At 56.3% G+C, this 19,140-nt stretch overlaps 1 protein-coding gene across 3 annotated transcripts in view; it reads right to left on the reverse strand.

Annotated features, from left to right (window-relative positions):
• Positions 1–271: 271 nt before the first annotated feature.
• The window catches only part of DAGLA (diacylglycerol lipase alpha), an 84,932-nt gene continuing 66,063 nt past the window's right edge, over positions 272–19,140 (reverse strand). For 2 of the 3 annotated variants that reach the window (XM_062000585.1, XM_062000584.1), the window contains exons 17-21: positions 18,776–18,848; positions 16,301–16,497; positions 15,013–15,142; positions 13,175–13,356; positions 272–10,193 (exon numbers count right to left, since the gene is read on the reverse strand). In XM_062000585.1, coding sequence (XP_061856569.1) covers positions 9,266–10,193; positions 13,175–13,356; positions 15,013–15,142; positions 16,301–16,497; positions 18,776–18,848 — 1,510 coding nt within the window. In that variant the 3' untranslated portion in view covers positions 272–9,265. The remainder of the gene's footprint in view (positions 10,194–13,174; positions 13,357–15,012; positions 15,143–16,300; positions 16,498–18,775; positions 18,849–19,140) is intronic. The other variant, XM_062000586.1, reaches the window with a different exon arrangement.

A 19,140-nucleotide genomic window follows, 5' to 3' on the forward strand; every position in this document is an offset into this window, starting at 1 on the left:
CCTTGCAGAGAGCCACAGAGCTGCACCAACACACCTTCCCTGCCCCTCTGCAAGGACAGGGCATGCTGCAAGCCTCTTTCCCACCTCTCAGACTCACTCACAAGCCTTTGTGACCTCAGGCAAATCACAAGCAGCATTCTCCAGGTCAGACTTGGGAACAGTCACATACACCAGTCATGCTTCAACATCCACTTTATCCACAGTGCCATACAATGTACAGAAACCTTTATATACATAGATCTTTATAGAATATGCTATATTCATCTGTCTCTTTCTTTACAGCAATATTAGTTTGGATCTTTCATACATAGGTACAAAAAAGAGTCACATGAGAGGTGGCACGTGAGGAGTGCTTCAGTTTCCTTGTAGTCTTCATGCTGGGGCAGCTCAAGAGGAGGGATCTGGAGGGCAGCAGCCTCTTGGGACACAGGATTGTGCACTGGCTCCCCCTCTGATTGCATGTGCATGTGCTCCAAGCCCTGCAAGAGGCAGCCAGAGCTCCTTAGGAGGACAGATTCTCCCATTAAAGCAAAAGGCTTCAGCTAGAAAGAGGCAACTGGGGGTCAAGGAGTGAATTCATAGCAACCCTCACTCTGAGCTGCCCCAGCACGTGGTGTGAGAGAGGTGGCAGAAGCAGGCAGAAAGGCTCTTCCATTGAGGCATTGGTGCCTGCTGAGAGAGAAGTGGGAGGCAAGTGGCTGCCACTGCTGTGTGGAGCATCCCCCCAGCCCCCAGCAGACAGCTCCTGTCCCGTGGAGACCATCCAGGTGGGCTCCAACCAACACAGCACTGAGCAGCACAACAAAGGTGAGAAAAGAGAGAGGTTCTGTCAGTTCTGGCTCTGCTGCCTGAAGGGAGGACAGGCCAGGCTGTGGCAGGACAGCAGAGCAGAGAGCTGGGCCACAGCAAAGGCTGTTCCAGGGCAGAGCACCCCTCTCCTGCTGCCCCACACTCCAACCCATCACCAGGGACCCCTCTGTTGACATCAGCAGCACTAGGGCAGGAGCTTGAGACTGTGCCTTGGACATCAACCTCTTCAGTCAGCTTTTGTCAGGGGGGCAGCTGGGAAGCTTCAGTAGCTACAGATGCCAGGTTGCCACCAGCCACCAGGGAGCACTGGGAACATACTGGTAAAGGAGTTAAGACCCAGAAGAGGTGTGTGGCAGTGGCCCAGCAAGCACACCAGGATGGGATTGCTTGGCACACACAAGCAAGTGCCTGGAGACAGGTCAGAGCACACAGGCAGGGTCAGAGCACACAGGCAGGTGCCACCAAGGCAGCCTGAGGGGCTTTGGACCGCTCCTGCTCCTCCTGGCACAGCCACATGCTCCAAGTCTGAGCCATCAGAACTGCACAAAGCCCAGGGGTGGGAAAGCAGGGCAAGGGAATGCCAACCCACAGCTAAATGAAGGCTTGCTCCTGGGCTGCCCTGTGGTCAGTGACCGAGTGGATGAGCAGCCAGAGGGTCTCTCGTTACACACACGTGCTGGGCAGCCAGGGAACTCCAGAGGGTGGAAAAGCAGAGCACAGGATGACATGGTGAGGTCAGAGGTCTCCTACACAGCAGAGAAAGCAGCAAAGATGCCCAGCTCTCTGAAAAGAGAAGCTCTGGAAGAGCTGACCCCTGTTCCAGAGCCAGGGAGAGCAGGGACAGCGAGTCAGAACTGCAGGGGGCAGCTTGGAAGATGGGGAGCCCCTGGCAGGAGAAGCTCTTGCAAAAAAAACCAGCCAGATCTTGAAGAGTAGGAAGAGTTTTACCCATGAACAGACCTGAGAGGATGTTTCACTCATGAGCAGAGCTGCTGAACAGCGGCTGAGCTGATGCACACTGAAGGTAAGGGGTGTGGGAAGTCGTCTCTGCACAGCAAACGCTCCCTTTGCACAGGGTGAGCTTCCAGACTGCAGGGGGGTGAGGGAACAGCCTGCCTCAGGCTTTGCTCCTGGCACTTGGATACCACCTGAGACAGCAGGAGAATGTGGAAAGGCCCAACAGAGGCAGAAAGGGAAGGGCTCAGCAGCAAGGGTGACCGCAGCAGCCCTTGGCCACGCTGCATTCCCTCCCATACACCCAGAGGGGAAACAAGGAGCAGGGAAAGAACTGTCTGGTCTCAAGCAGGAGGCTTGGATCTCAAGCCAAAGGAAAACAAAGGCACAACAGGTATGAACTCAAGAGGACAAGGGGAAAACAGTAAGAGACAGCGAGTGCTTGGAGAGAGCTGATGCTGTTTAGGGGTCCCAGCTGCAATCCTCCTCCCCTCTCAGTCCCCTGCAGCTGCTTCCAGCAGCACCGGGAGAGGGAGCTTTGGCACAAGAGATGCAGCTCTTCCCTACACACAGCCCTGGCACTTCAGCACCACAGGCTCTGGGGGAACGGTGCACCGAGCCCAGCTCAGCCAGCGCCTCCCAGAGCTTCAGCACAACACGTTCCTCCCTTCAGAGCAGCAGGGCAGCCTGCACAAAGCCACTGCTGCACCTCCAGCCTCCCTTTCCTCAGGCAGGACAAAGAGGCACCAGCACTGCCAGCTGGGAAGAAGCTGGTATGTCCCAGCTAAGAAACCACAACCATCCCTGTGAAACCTGGGGAGGGCTTTTCCCCCTGAGCTTTCACACTCATGCAACAGACATTGGAGCCATTTCACCTCTGTAACCCATTGCTGATGCTGCCACAGAACCCTAACGAGGCAGCCAGCAAGTATCCACTCTCCTTCTGCTTCTCCAGCTAGAGAGAGGGTCACAGAGATTGTCTCTGAACTGCTTCAGGTGCAGAGACTCTGAGTCTGTTCACAATGAAATCACAGCTCCCAGCACAAACCCAGCTTCAGCATTTCAACAGAGGGAAGGACAAACAAGTGACAGCCCAGCACTGCCAGCAAGAGCTGTCTCAGCTTCAGCTGTCTGGGCAGAAAGGGGCAAATGTCATGCTAGAGAGGAGAGGAAAGCTCAAAGCTGGGGCTGAGGGCTCTGGGTTACTGGTGGCTGTGGGTGATGGCTGTGGGTTACTGGTGGCTGTGGGTTACTGGTGGCTGTGGGTGATGGCTGTGGGTTACTGGTGGCTGTGGGTTACTGGTGGCTGTGGGTGATGGCTGTGGGTTAGTGATGGCTGTGGGTGATGGCTGAGGGTTACTGGTGGCTGTGGGTTAGTGGTGGCTGGGGGTTATGGTGGCTGTGGGTGATGGCTGTGGGTTAGTGATGGCTGTGGGTTAGTGGTGGCTGTGGGTGATGGCTGTGGGTTACTGGTGGCTGTGGGTGATGGCTGTGGGTTAGTGATGGCCGTGGGTTACTGGTGGCTGTGGGTGATGGCTGTGGGTTACTGGTGGCTGTGGGTTACTAGTGGCTGTGGGTTAGTGATGGCTGTGGGTTACTGGTGGCTGTGGGTGATGGCTGTGGGTTACTGGTGGCTGTAGGTTACTGGTGGCTGTGGGTTAGTGATGGCTGTGGGTTACTGGTGGCTGTGGGTTAGTGATGGCTGTGGGTTACTGGTGGCTGTGGGTTATTGGTGGCTGTGGGTTACTGGTGGCTGGGGGTTAGTGGTGGCTGGGGGTTATGGTGGCTGTGGGTTACTGGTGGCTGTGGGTGATGGCTGAGGGTTAGTGGTGGCTGTGGGTTACTGGTGGCTGTGGGTGATGGCTGAGGGTTACTGGTGGCTATGGGTTACTGGTGGCTGTGGGTGATGGCTGAGGGTTACTGGTGGCTGTGGGTTAGTGGTGGCTGTGGGTTACTGGTGGCTGTGGCAGTTCTGGGGGTACAGTTGGACTCAGGGAGCTTAAAGATCCCTTCCAACCTCAATGATTCTGTGACTGCAACCATCACACCTCAACAAATGGGAATCAAATGCTCCTGCTAGCCCTTGCTGCAAAGCCAGAATGTCCTTCTGCTGCCCCAGCAGTGGGTACCCAGGAGCACAAAGCCAACCCAGCATCCAGCAGAGCTCCAGCCCAGCACGTTCCCAGGGCAAAGCACAGCAATGCACCTGCTGGCTGTGGGAAGGCAGCAAGGTCTGCTAGAATGGCCTCCAGCATCATCCTCCTGCGATTCCAACTCAGTCACACTGATGGATGTGCTGCTCAGTGCTTCTGTGTGCTCACAGCATCCACCCAGCAGCAGAAACGAGGAGCCTGCAGCTCAGCAGCTGAACTGGAAGATGCTCCCAACTTTATCATGACTGAGGGTGCAGAACATGCAGAGGAACCCAAGGAGAGTTTGCAGAGGTGATACAGATCCTGCCTGGCTGTGAGAAAGGTCCAGGTAGGAAAAAGGCAAGTGGCAAGGGGCCAATACAACAGCAGACAACAAAGCACATCAGTTCTGGGCTAGCTAAAACTGACACTCCTCCTCCCTGCAGGCACACAGCCACAAAAGAGCAACCCTAAGCACACCAGCTCCTGCATTTCAGCAATGCCTATCCCCAGCTAATCACCACTGCAAGGGAGAAGGCTCATTATCCATTTGCCCCAGTCTGTCAGTTCAAGTGGCTCTCTGTGTGGGTGATGCAGGGACAATATTGGTGTTTGCCTGCAGGCAGATGAAAAAGAGCTGAGGAAACATCCAAGTGGAGAAAGAATCTGTTACAAAGCACCAGGGTGCTCTCAAACACATCTCATCACCCCATCTAAAAGCAGGGTACAGGAAGGGTTTAAATGAACATCAGGGTGGGGAGCAGCAGTAAGGAGACACGTGGGGAAGCAGTAAGACTAGAGCAGTGAGAAGATCAGAGACACAGCTGATAAAGAAACAAAGACCCTCAGGATGTTAAGGGAAGGTTTTAAAAGCCCTCTTGATTAAGCCCAGGTTGCAAACAGTGACACTGAGCAGAGGGGAACCTTCCCTGGAGGTGCTGTTTGCCAAAGGAATGCCAGATTCCCCCAGCTGACTGTGCTGGACACACATCAGCCCTGCTCTGCTGACAAGAGACAGGCCATGGCAGCCAGGCAGATGTGATGATCCTGTATCCTCATGCTTGGTGCTTTTCCCCCACCTCATGTGCCCCTTGTTCACTGGCAACAACATGCACTTCCCACCCAAAATGCTGTTAGGACCCAAGCAACTGTGTCCTGACAGGACAGAAGTGGGACCCACTGGGTTTGTCACCTGCACTCACAACCAGCTTTGCCATCTCAGCCCTGTGTAGGGAGCAGAGTCTCTCACACAGCTCCTGTTTTGCTTGGAAAAGAGGTGTCAGAAGCTGTGAATGAACACTGCAAACACTGACCACAGCCCAGGGAAGACTCAGACACTTCCCAGTGCTCACAGCACTTGGACCTTTCTAAACAGCCCCACAGAGATCAGCAACTGAGTGAATCGAGCCAGGCATCCCCTGGAGCTGCTTGGGGCCACCAGGAGATGACAGGGAACTGCATCACTTCAGCAGGGGAAAGCTGTCAAGGATGTGGACTGAGGCACCACCATCCTGAGACAGAGCAACCAAGGAGAGAGATAAAGGGGGATCCTGGTTAGGTGAGAGGAATGGGGAGCAAAGCCACGAGGGAAGGGTGGAGAGTGGTGGCCTCAGGAAAGAAAATGCCTGTTGCAAAGGGTGAGGGCAGCTCCCCAGAGGAGGGGGGACAATGGGAAGGGTTGGACAGGACCTTGCTTTCTGCTCAGCACTTGTACAAACTCAGCACAGCAGGACCCTGTCTGTCTGTGTTCTTGGCACTGCTGCAATTAAAGCAACAGCAAAAGCCATTAGTGCTGATGCAGAAGAGCCTCCTGAACCACAGCCAGCCAACCTGACGTGCTGAGGGCTCAGTCCAAGCTCACTGGAGAATGATCAATGGGGTTGGTTTCTCTCACTTTTGGACACAAAGGGCTGAAGAGTCTCTTAGAGGTGCCAGAACTGGACTGCAGTACCAACCCCTGCACAGATGGGTGCAATGCCCACCCTCTGCTCCCCATCAGCTGCACAGCCTCAGCTCCAGCCCTCTACCACAAAGCTCTGCAGAGGGCATTTTAAGGATGTGCCATTTGAGTGCTGGCTGCTTAGCTGGGGTCTGGGGTGTCAGGCAGCACCAGCTGCCCCTTCCAGCCCTGCAGGGTGGAACATCCCATGGAAAGATCAAGGGAACACAGAAAGCTTCAAAGCAGGAACCAGAAGCCAAGAGATGAAGGAACCTGAAGATGGTTCCTGCTTGCAAAGCCAGCTGCCCATCAGAGTGGAGTGGGGGCAGAGAGAGCAGGCAGCAGTGTGCAACACCAATGAGGGAGGTAGCTCCAGCCTTAGCCTTTGTTTTAGCTTTCCAGATAGGGCTCTTCCAGGGGGGAACAGGAGCTCAGCCTGTGCACGTGCTCTTACAGCAAAGGAGGGATGAGAATCAAGCCCCAGGGAGCCCCTTAAAGCAGAAATAATGCAGAGGATTTACTTAGAGAGGTCTGGGAACAGAGCTGCTTCTCAAGAGAGACCAGCAGAGAAGGGGAATTACCCATAACGTGGGTAAGAGCCTCTACTAAAAGGGCTCCTTTCTGCACCTTTGCTGCCTCCCCATCCATGGGAAGCTCAGGCAACAAGCACCAGGTATTTCCAGGCTTTGCAGAAGCAGCCTAATAACCACAGAGCACAACAACCCCCCAGTGCAGCATTCCAGGCTGCCTCCTGCTACAGGGCCAGGTCACCCCATTCCCCAGGGACACAGTTCTGATGGCCCAGAGAAGGGAACAGCTCACACACATACAAGTGCATCTCCCAGGACACAGCAAAGGGAAAGTCAGCTCAGAAGTGACTTTCTAGTGCAATATTGTGACCCATTAAACACCAGCAGGTCACTACTGACCAATCTTTCTTTCCTTGAGAGAACTCACCTTGCTCATCTCATCCCCTCCCCATCCCTGGGGAGTTCCACCCAGTCCCAGAGGCAGCCATCCCCTGACACCTCTCTGCCAGGGACAGGGATGATTCTTCCATGCATGTTTGTAAAGTGCTTTGCAGATATAAAGCTCTGCCTAAGTGCCAAGTGTTCTCACAAGCCATCTTCTGCCAAGGACAACTCTTCCCCCACGTGGCAGCAGCCTGCATCAGGGGCTGAGCTAGCCTGCTAGCCTCAGCCTCCCTTGCACATCAGCTCCTCTTTTCTCCCTCAAACCCACCCAGTTTGTCCTGGACAACACCTTTTTAGTGTTTCTTGTCTATGTGCACTGCTTTGATTCAGCCTTACCCAGTGGGTCTGCAATAGGGGATGATGTGATGGCACTTGGAGCTGCTCTACGAGCTCCTGAGCCACACGAGCTCTGAGCAAGGGGAGGGGGGTGTGTGTGGGGGGAGGAGGGGGAACAACACTGCTCTGTTCTGAAGGGTCTACAAAGGAAAAGGTGACTTCTTGTTGCTCAGAATGAAATGACTTGGAACTCAGAGGGGCTGCTTCCCTCCAGGCAGGAGAGAGAAGGCCACCTTTGGAACCTCAACCACAGGGCCACTGTTTTGCTGCCCATTTCCAGCCCCTCCACTTCTGGAGGCCCTGTCACTCGTAAGGGGCAGAGGACACAGCACCCCACACTAAGCAGCTGAGCACTTGGTTCACTCCTGGGCACCTCGAGTGATTTCTGTCACTAGACTGCTCCTGTCCTGACCCGATGCTGTTTGATGCCACTGTGCAGCACCCAGGAGAGCAAAGCCCTGAGCCATGCCTGGGCTCAAGCTTTCCACAAAGCCCCTGATGAGCACAGCTAGAGGCCAGGGATGGCAGGAGTGAGGGATCTGTCAGGAGCCAAGCTCCTGGGAAGCACAGCCTCCTCCCACTCTGGAGATCCAGCAGCTGAGGAAGGGACAGGAGGGCAGGAGCACCTCTGTGGTTATCAGGAGGTTCAAACAGGAACTTCTCTTCCAGTAAGAGAGGACAGAGCTCCAGTGGGACTGAGCTTTGATGTGAAGGTGTCTGAGCCCATTAAAGGCTTTCTCTAGGTCACAGTAGGACTCATTTTCTAGGGCAGGGAGTTTCCCTCCTGCTCCCATCACGGGAAAGTCCCTGCCCAGGGAGGTGTGCAGCAGGTTCCTCTGGGCACTGGGGCTCTGCACAGCAGTGCTCAGGTAGTTCCACTAACGACTTGATCAAGCTCTGCAAGGGGAAGGTGGCTGAGGGAGGGTGGCTGAGGGATGCACGTGGCTTCCCCCAGACTCTAATCCAGTTTAAAAGCAGGGGACTTGCAGCCACAGCTGCCCATCCTCTCTCCCCTCAGCTTCCCAGGGGGAACAGCCCAGGGAGGAGAGAATGAACATGCTTTTTGCTTAGGGAAAGCCTCCCTGTTTGCTTAATAAATACCTTCCAGAAAGCTTAGCAGCTCTGTAAACACACCAGAGGTTTCAATGCTGGGTGCAAGTCCATCTCTCCCCTGAACTCCCGGTGACAGAGGCCGGCACGGACCTGCCAGCGCTGCGTGTGGGTGCTGTGAGGCCCCAGGGGAGCCCCCCAGGCTCTGCAGGGGCCTGGCAGGTAAAGCTGGGTGTTGGGAAGCTGGGGAAGTCCTGAAGCTCATCCATCCAGGCAGCTCGGAGCTGAGAACGCCGCCAGTCCCGCGGGAACGCCGCCGGCTCGCGGCCGTCCGGGGGGAACCCAGAGGTGATGATGAGGGTGACATCCAGGAGGGCTCTTTGTGGCAAAGGAGGGACGTGGCAGAGGGCTTTGGCTCTTCAGAACAGCGTCCTTCCCTCTCAGGAGCAGCCTGGTGGTCACTGAAGGCAGAAGTGCTCAGGGCAGAGACAGCCCAGCGGCAGCCCGGCCGGGAGAGGGGAGGCTGTGTATGGGGAGAATACAGCCCCGATGGCTTTGGAACAGGGGAGAGTCTGAGGGGAGCCATCCCCATGGAAAGGAGAGGGACTGGATCTCGGGCCAGACCCGACATGGTAGTGCAATAGGGCCCAAAGCTTCAATCCTCTCGCTTCCAGCAAGCACTGACACGGTACCGAGGTGGGGGGAGAGCTGGCCTGGCGCCCTCGCTTCTGCCTGCCCAAGCCTCCGGCTTCAGGGAGCCCAACCCCCCCAACCCCAGCGGGCTGGAGCGCAGTATCTCGCTCCCAAACTCAGCAGCTGCCCTGGGGGGGGCGAGGGATCCGCCTCTGACACGAGACAGGCTGAGGTAGGGAACTTGCAGCTACCTTGAGTGACTCTGACCCTGTGAGGCAACGCCGCTCCCCCAGCTGCCCTCCAGCACAATCCACCCTGGATGGGGCATCTCCGAGCCGTCTCCTCCCATCCCAAGCGCCCACGACAGCCTCCTCCCAGCCTTTCCCCAGCTCCTCAGCCTCAGATGGGCTCTCAGAGCCGCACCCCTTTGCCCTGCCCTAGAGGGCTGAGATCATGAGGTCGTCCTGCTTGGCAGGGCCGGTTACGTGCCCGGAGGGGGTGGAAGTCCGGATTTTGTCGGTGGCCAGGCACTCCTGGCTGCTCACACCCGTGGGGCTGATGTCCATGAGCTCTCCAGATGAACTAAGGGGGAAAGAAGGCGAGACTGAGATGCCCGACGAAGGATCTGTGGAGCCTGCAAACAACCTCGGGGGCTTGGGGACCAGGTTGGGTTCGTACTGTGCCCTCAGCAGGATCTCCTGCTCGCTCACCGACTTGGGCATCTCCGCAAAGTCGCTGGAGCTGTCCGACACCATCATGCAATAGATGTCCTGGAAAGAGCTGCTTTTGCTATCCAGGTTGAAGAGGCTGTCTATGAACTCGGCAAACTCCAGCACTTGGGGACTGGGAACGTCAGCCAGCCGCCCGTTCTGGAGGCTGGGCTCCTCCCGAGGGCTGAAGGACACGCGCTCGCCCTCGCTGCCGCCTCCCTCCTGGCTGCAGCGCCGCTGCGGGGTGCTGCCCTCGCTGTTGAGCACGTTGTCTGGAGCCTGAGTCTCTTGGGAGTGTTTGGAGAGGCTGTCAGCAGCCAGCAGCTCCGTCCTAGAGCTGAGGGAAGGGTTCTCCTCGGGGATGGCAGGGTCTATGTAGAAGCAGTGCGTCTCGTCCCGCTCCATGACGGCGTGGAGGCTGGGCGAGCCGCGGATGCTGCGCAAGCCGGACGAGCGCCTCGAGTCCAAGCTGTAGATGGAGTCGTTGTCCGAGAGGCTCTCCATGGTGGCCAGAGGGGCACGGCGCTCCTGCAGCTCCACGCACAGACGCTCCTTCGTGTCCAGCAGAAGCAGTTCCACGGGGTCTTTCTGCACTGGGGAAACTGGTTTGGTCTCGTAAAAGCCTTCCAAGCTGATTTCTGAATGGGATTTGCTCCTGGAAGGAGGAATGGATAAGGTGAGGCTGTGGTTGCTGCTCTAAAGCAGCTGCTGCCAGAGAGGCCAGGGGAGCACAGGCTGGGGCACACGGCTCCTCACACACACACACAGGGCACGTGGCGCTGCTCGAAGCTACAGCCACCCAAACATCACTGAATGGTGTGGTGGGAAGGGACCTTTGGAGCTCAGTCAGTCCAATCCCCCTGCAGAGGCAGCTCCCACCTAGAGCAGGGCACACTGGAACGTGTCCAGGTGGGTCTTGAAGAGTTCTGAGGAATGAGCCTCCACAGCCTCCCTGGGCAGCCCGTTCCAAACCTCTTCCCTCTCCCTCCTCACAGCTGGAAAATCACAGAATCAGAATCACACAGAGTCTCAAGGGTTGGAAGGGACCCTGAAAGCTCAGCCAGTGCAACCCCCCTGCCAGAGCAGCACCACCTAGAGCAGGGCACACAGGAACGTGTCCAGGTGGGTCTTGGGGACCTCCAAGGAAGGAGCCTCCACAGCCTCCATGGGCAGCCTGTTACAAACCTCTTCCCTCTCCCTCCTCACAGCTGGAAAATCACAGAATCAGAACCACACAGAGTCTCAAGGGTTGGAAGGGACCCTGAAAGCTCAGCCAGTGCAACCCCCCTGCCAGAGCAGCACCACCTAGAGCAGGGCACACTGGAACGTGTCCAGGTGTGTCTTGAGGAGCTCCAAAGAAGGAGCCTCCACACCCCCTCTGGGCAACCTGTTCCAAACCTCTTCCCTCTCTCTCCTCACTGCTGAAAATCACAGAATCAGAATCACACACAGGGCTCAAGGGCTGGAAGGGACCTGGGAAGCTCAGCCAGTGCAACCCCCCTGCCAGAGCAGCACCTCCTAGAGCAGGGCACACAGGAGCTCATCCAGCTGGGTTTGAATGCCTCCAGAGAAGGAGCCTCCACAGCCCACCTGAGCAGCCTGTTCTAAAACATTAAGGTACAGTTTCTTGCCTCTGCAAACTCAGGTTCTTGGCCTTTTCTCCTGGCTGTTTTCCCTCTCAAGCACCACTGTCTGGTCTCAGTGAAACCTGCAGCACTTCTGACTGAAGAAGCCAAACCCATGGTGCAGTCATACGTGCAGCTGAAACCCTCTCACCCAGCACCTCTGCACCAGAGGGGATTGAGGCAAGAGAGGTTGGAGGACTAGGCTGCACTTAACCTCCTACTTTCTTCTCACACTCTGGAACCAGTCTCATGCCTTCCCCTTCCTTCTCTGTGCTGGCAGTTCCTACCTTACTACCACAAGTGCCAGGAGGCTGTTAGAGCATTCCCATCCAGTCACTGGGGTTTAAAACAGGTTAAAAAAGCCACCACTTTTAAAGCCAGTTTCAGACAAGCAACGACCTTTAGAGAGGCTCCAGTCACACTGAGACTTTAAAGGAGGAGAGAAAGACACTGTGTTAAAGACACGGGGAGGGAGCTCCCCACACCAGGCACAGACACAGCCTGGGATGAGCTGTAGCCAAAGCAACTGCCCTAAAGTCAAGAACTTCAGGAAATAGCTGGGGAGGGAGCCTGAGCTTGGCAGAGAACTGCTGCACCTGCCTGAAGGATGTGCTGGAAAGGCTCAGAGAGTCAGGCCAACCCTTGATCCCTTAATTTCAACAGAGTGACGGTGATCTGAGAGCAGCTCTTAAGAACCCCGAGGAGTCTGACCCAGTAAGCTGCTTCAAACTTGGCATTAACAGAACCATCCTACAACTGTTTCTGCTCTAGCACCTCCCTGAAGCCTCCTCCCTCCTTCCTTTCCCTTTTGTATCTCACCATTGCCCCTCTACTCTCCCTCACCTGGAAGGGAGGCAGCTCCTTGGGCCGGCTCTGGCCATGGCACAGGAACCCTCACTCCTCTCCCTGCTGCTTGGCCTAGTTCCTCAGCTCTACTGCAGCCTCCACAAACGTGGGCCAAGCCCTGCTCCTGCTGTTTCAGCACAGCTGCAGTTCTGCTTCTAAGCTCTCCTGTGCTGGCTCTGACCATTCACTCCCTGTGACAAGAGCCTGGTCGTTTCCATGTTGTCTGCTGCCTGACCTTGACGTTGAAATCTCACTGGTGTGATCTCAAGGATACTCAGCTGTCCATCACTCAGGGTGTCTCACTCCACCTCCTCCCACACATGCAGCTTCTTATTGCTTGTCTCTACCTGAAATCTCCACAGAAAGTCCTTCCCTTGCAAAGAAATAAGCCTGTCCCACCCACAACGCCGTCTCCTGTCTCCACTCACAACTCCCAGTTGCTGTCTCAGCATCTTTCTTCTCTCATCTTCCTTGCTTTGTGTGCAAATCTGCCCCACAGCATCGTGAGGTCACCTGTTCCAGCTCTGAGATGAGTCTTTGCCCACCTTTGGGTACTTGCTTTCTTCCCTTCTTACAAGTCTGTGAAGCCTCAAACGTTACCTGGACACCTGCAAGGAGTCTCTCTGCCATCTCCTCAGAAAGGGGGTTTATGTCCACCACAGAGAACAAGCTCTTCCTCAAGCTGCTCCTTCTTGATGCTCCTCCACCTCTCAGCCCTTGCCAGACTTGTCAGTGCTCAGTGACCCCTCCACACTCAGCCCTTTTCCCTTCACCTCCTTCCCCCTGGACTGGGCTTCCTCCTCCTGTCCCTCAGAAACAGGACAGCAACTGCTCTCCCCTCACTCGTATCCCTGTTCCCACACTGCCCTGTTTAGGATATTACACAAGCCACATCAGAAAGCAGCTTGAAACCTGTGTCTGGTGGTGAGCTTATGGCTCTCACTGCTGCTCAGCCTCTGGGAAGCACCACGTGGGTTCTCTCTGGCCACACAGATCACCCAGCAAAACAGGAGCTGGGCTGCGACTTTTGCCTTCACAGTTTGAGGGAAAGCCCCATTTGTCTGGAAGAGGAGCCTCCTTTCCCTGTGAGCACAACACCCCAAGAGAAAGAGGAGCCACACCTAGAGCTGCCAACCCTTCAAAGAACCCAAAGACTGCTCCTCACTTAGTGCTGCTGTTCCTCCTGTCCACCGCCACGGCTCCGGTTCCGATCTGCACCGAGGGTCCACTGGGCAAGGGCTGGCTCTGGAAGATCAGCTCCGGGGTGAGATCCACCTCTGTGGGACTCACCATCACTTTGGCTGCAGAAAGTAAAGCTGTTTTCCCCTTGTTGTAATTCTCCAAGACCTGTGCAAGGCAAGCAGAGGATCAGCAGGGCCTCACTGGGGACAGCACTTCCCACCTCAGGCCTTTCCAAGCGCTGCGCTTGTCTCTGCCTCTTACCGCTGGCTTCTGCAAGGTCTAAAGGAGCTTAGCAATGAGTTCTGGCACACTCTGTCCTGCCACAACACCCCACTGGGAATGCAGTGCTGGGGAGGTGACTGGCAGGGTGCTGGCAGGAGCAGCAGGACACAGGAGCCTTGGGGTAGAGCCGAGTGGCGAGGAACTGGAGCCGAGTGGCAGAGACCCGTTCTGCAACCACTACACACGAGCTCAGCCACCCCTCAGACTCACAGAGGGGCTGCAGAGGGGAAAAGTTGTGTCACAGCTCAGATTTCACCTGAACTGCACCCTGCAAAGGGCAGCTGAGAGAAGGAACCAAACACCCAAGCTCACGTTATGATGAGCTCAAAACTGGAAGGAAGACCTAGTGTGGGATGCTGGGTACTGGGATGGAGATACCTTCCACAGGATGGATACCTTCCACTGGATGGATACCTTCCACTGGATGGAGATACCTTCCACTGGATGGAGATACCTTCCACTGGATGGATACCTTCCACTGGATGGAGATACCTTCCACTGGATGGATCCCTTCCACTGGATGGAGATACCTTCCACTGGATGGAGATACCTTCCACTGGATGGATCCCTTCCACTGGATGGATCCCTTCCACTGGATGGAGATACCTTCCACTGGATGGAGATACCTTCCACTGGATGGATACCTTCCACTGGATGGATCCCTTCCACTGGATGGATACCTTCCACTGGATGGAGATACCTTCCACTGGATGGATACCTTCCACTGGATGGATACCTTCCACTGGATGGAGATACCTTCCACTGGATGGAGTACCTTCCACTGGATGGATCCCTTCCACTGGATGGAGATACCTTCCACTGGATGGAGGTACCTTCCACTGGATGGAGATACCTTCCACTGGATGGAGATACCTTCCACTGGATGGATCCCTTCCACTGGATGGAGATACCTTCCACTGGATGGATACCTTCCACTGGATGGAGTACCTTCCACTGGATGGATACCTTCCACTGGATGGATACCTTCCACTGGATGGAGATACCTTCCACTGGATGGATACCTTCCACTGGATGGAGATACCTTCCACTGGATGGATCCCTTCCACTGGATGGATACCTTCCACTGGATGGAGATACCTTCCACTTCCAGCCCTCATTACATACAACACTAATTGCCTGGCCCATAGAACAATCTCCTCTCCTCCTCCCCTCCAAAGTAAATGGCTTTGTGTTTCTGAACAGCCAGCCCTCCTGGGCAAGGATTATTTCTTCTGTGTCCAGAAAGGCCCAGGACAATGCACTCCATTTTATTAGGGCTCTTGCAATAAGAATTACTAACAGTAGACTCCACCAAAGGTACCTTCCTGCCTTTCCAGCAAGAGCACAGAGCTCTGGGCTTGGTACCAAGAAGCCTCGTCAGCTCATACATGACAATCCTCATGCCCTTTGTCCACTGTGTATTTCCAGCTCAGCACATCAGCAGAGCCTTTTCTTCTGCCCAGAACCATGTGTTTCAGGCATTCAAACCAGAGCCCATGTTAGTGCAACCTCACCTCTGATCCTGCATCTCTGCCTTACCTTGTTGAGCCCTTCCATGACCACGTAGGGCAGGTGCTCGTGCAGCATGGCTGGGGAAATGATCACCTCGTTGAACGCCTTGTTGTCACCCCAGATGGCAAAGTAAGTGGGATCCTCTTGCTCACAGCAACTGGGAGAGGAGTTGGGATGCAGAGGGGAAAAGAGGGAGGAGGCAGGGGGGGAAAGGGCAGGGCAATGTTTTAGCATGCAAAAGAAAGCAAGAGCAGGTGGCAGAGAGAGAGTAAGGAACGGGAGGAGAAGCAGAGGGAGGAGATGTTAAAGTACACTTAAAAACCCCTGAGCTAGCCAAAGTGACATGACTATCACAGGATCACGGGGTGCTGGGGGTGGGAAGGGCCCTGCAGAGCTCCCCCAGCCCCTGCTACAGCAGGTTCAACTGCAAGAGGTTTGTTCCCAAGATGGAGAGAACACCACCATTGATTTCAAGAGCAGAATGAGGGACAGTGGCCAGGGAGGGCCAGGGCACATCTGCATCATGAGGGAGCGACACAGGCAGAAGCACAAGGGCTCAAACTGGGATGTGAACAACCAGGGCAGAGGGACAGCACCTGCACAAAAGAACATTGGCCCAAAACTTATTGGGCAGGTTGGAAAGGAGCTTCTGCTGCACCCACAGAGCTCATGCCAGCTCATCTGAGGCTTCCACAGACAGATCCCACAATCTCCCAGTGCTGGGGGCTGGAAGGGCCCTGCAGAGCTGCCCCAGCCCCTGCTCCAGCAGCTTCCCCTGGCTCAGGGGGCACAGGAACGTGTCCAGGTGGGGTTGGAAACCTCCTGAGAAGGAGCCTCCACAGCCTCCCTGGGCAGCCTGGGCCAGGGCTCCCTCCCCTCAGCACCAAAGGACTTTCTCCTCCTGGGCCAGGGGAGCTGTTTGTGTCCCAGCCTGTGCCCATCACCCCTTATGTCCCCCACAGCCCCCCCTGGGGCTCTGCAGCCTGTAGGGCCTGAGCAGCGTTGCTGAGGTGCCCCTGAGCTCAGGCTTCTCTCCTGCAGCTGAGCAGCCCCAGGGCTGCAGCCTTTGCTCCTCACACACATGTCCCAGCCCCTCAGCATCTCGGTGGCCCTGCACTGGCCTCTCTCCAGCAGCTCCCTGTCCCTCCTGAGCTGGGGAGCCCAGCACTGCACACAGGGCTCCGGATGAGGCCTCAGCGGGGCAGAGCATAGAAAGCCTCACCTCCTTCACACAGGGCTCCATGTCTTGGGCAAGCCTTTCCCAAGAGAGAATCCCCCCTGCTGCAGGCTGCTGGCAGCCCCTGTGCCCACTCACCAGCACTGCTCGGCAGGGTGGTTGTGCACCACGTGGATGATGCGGCCGGGCGGGTACAGGGGCGTGCTGGCGGACAGGGCGATGGTCAGGTCGCTGGGGTGGCTCCACAGCCGGTTACTCGGGGCCGAGTTCTCTTCCGTCTCCTCGGGCAGCTCAGACTTGGGGATGCACTTTGTGGCACCCACAATGATCCTCCACTTGGTCACAGTGGCAGTGTTGGGAAGAGAAATGCAAAGGAGAGCACAGTCATCTCACAGTATGCCAGAGAATCGGGGAGTCCGCTGGGTTGGAGAAGCCCTTGAGGCTGCTGGAGCCCAGCCCCTGCCCAGCCCAGCGCTGAGCCACGGCCTCAGCACCTCAGCACCACGGCTGTGGGGTCCCTGCAGGGCTGGGCACTGCCCCAGCTCCCTGGGCAGCCTGGCACAGGGGCTCACACCCCTCTCAGGGAAACAGCTCAGCCTCAGCTCCAGCCTCAACCTCCCCTGGGGCAGCTGCAGCCCCTTTTCCCCTTGTCCTGTGGCTCGTGGCTGAGAAGAGACTGACACCCCCCTGCCTGGGCTCCTGTGCCCCTCCTCTCCTTGCTCAGCTGCAGGGGGTGGCTGCTCTGGGTCCTGCCTCCCAAACCCTCAGCTTCTGGGGCAAAAGTGGGGAGCTGGAGGCCGTGGGGTGGTGAGGCTGCAGGTGTTGAGCCCAGCCCCGTGCTGAGAGGAGCCTCAGCACCAGCCCTTTGCTCCCCACCCTGGGCTGTGGGGCTGGATGTCGTGACAAGGTCCCACAACCATAGAACTGGTTGAGTGGAAAAGCCCTTGGAGCTGCTGGAGCCCAGCCCCTGCCCAGCCCAGCACTGACCCAGGGCTGTGGGGTCCCTGCAGGGCTGGGCACTGCCCCAGCTCCCTGGGCAGCCTGGCACAGGGGCTGACACCCCTCTCAGGGGAAAAGCTCAGCCTCAGCTCCAGCCTCAACCTCCCCTGGGGCGACTTGAGGCTGTTTCCTCTTGTTCTGTCACTTGTGCTGGGGATGTGCCCATCCCTCACCCCCTGCATCCCACCCCTGCCCTGAGCCAGCCAGAGGCCACCAGCTGCAGGCACTGGGCACAATGGTGATGAGGGGCTCATTAGATTAATGAGCTCTGTGTGTGATTGGGCTCTGATTGAGGGCTGTGGAACCCTATCTCAGGAGGTTCCAAGCATGGAACCACAGAGGCCTTTGGGTTGGGAAAGCTGCTGGAGTCCAACACGGCCAGCACTGACCCACAGCCCTCAGCAGCTCAGCTCCACGGCTTTGGGACCCCTGCAGGGCTGGGCACTCCCCCAGCTCCCTGGGCAGCCTGGCACAGGGGCTCACACCCCTCTCAGGGAAACAGTTCTTCCTCATCTCTTCCATCTCTCCCCCTTGGTAGGTTCCCAAACCCACCTGGATGTGTTCCTGTGCCCCCTGTTCCTGCCCTGCTTTAGCAGTGTGGTTGGACTAGATGATCTCTAGAGGTCCCTTCCAACCCCCACCATTCTAAACCTCCCCTGGGGCAACTTGAGCCCATTTCCCCTTGTCCTGTCACTCATTAGTGTGGAGCAGAGACCGACCCCCAGCTCCCTGGCAGGGACTTGTAGAGAGTGACCACGAGCCTATTGGGAGCTTTAAACCAAAGACCTAATGCCAGGGAAAAAGAAAAGAGTCCTTGTGTCTCAACCACTTAAATAACAGACCTAGAGAGAATCCTGCTCTGAAAAGCTGCTTCTTCCTTCCCCAACTTTAACCTCAGAAGCAGCAACACCTCACCCTAACCCTGTTATTCTCTCAAGTTAAGGCTCTAGAGCGTGCACCAACCCACAACAGATCCCAGGATCAACAGGGTAGATGGAATCTGAGGTTCTCAGGTACCACATGAAGCAGAAGGTTACACAACATCAAGGTGATGCACTACCAGGAATCCTAAAACCCACCCAGAAAAGCCCTAAAGCAGAGCCACAGCCAGAATGCTGACAGGACAAAGTCATGTGAGCTCAGTTTTCTCCCTCTAGAGGTCATCTCTATCATCTTTTACCCTTTCAGATGTTAACATCTGCTGGTTTTTCCCACCTCAGTCTCATGGTAAAGCAGCCTGGGGAGGAACAACTTTCCACATCCAATGTCCCACCGACACGAGCAGATCGCTTATCCTACAACAGCAGCTCCCAGCCAGCACTCAGCAGAGCCTGGGAGCAGACAAGTGCTGGGCTCTCCAGCCTGTTACCATTTGTTACTGGCCAAGACAAGCTCCAGTGGGAACACAGACCCCAAACAGGCTCAGATGAGAACGTGCCCTGTTTGGTTTATCTGAGAGCTGTGGCGGGGAGCTCGGAGCAGGGGAGCCAGGGTGGGTCAGAGTCACAGCCCTGTGCCCTGAGCTTCTCCAGCTGCCTGCCAGCTCCTGCCATCACTCTGCTCACCTGAACAGCAATGCCAGTGGGTCAGGGCTCTGGGAATCTTGCCTCTTACCTTTGGCTTGTTACTTCTTTGAAGAACATCCAGGAGCTGCCGGCGAAATCCCTCCAGCTGAGAGAGGCCGATTCTGGAAAAGGGGAGGATGTGTTCAGCACAGCTGAGCAGGGAACAGGCCACCCAGGACACACAGAAGGACAAAACCCACGCTACAGAAGATGCCAGCACAATGCCCTAAGGTAGATCACTCCAGGGTGGGCTGTGGTATCATCCAGGAGCAGTGAACTAGGCTTGGGAGGCCACACGGTGACAGTGTGAAATGCAAGAGCAGAATCAGCTCGGTGAACAGAGGTGTGAGAGGCTGGTGAGCAGGTAACAAGGGACATGATGCAGAGAGACAAGCACAGGATGACACAACAGCT

The sequence above is a fragment of the Colius striatus genome, chromosome 7 (genome assembly GCF_028858725.1).
Source record: "Colius striatus isolate bColStr4 chromosome 7, bColStr4.1.hap1, whole genome shotgun sequence".
Classification (NCBI taxonomy): Eukaryota; Metazoa; Chordata; class Aves; order Coliiformes; family Coliidae; genus Colius; species Colius striatus.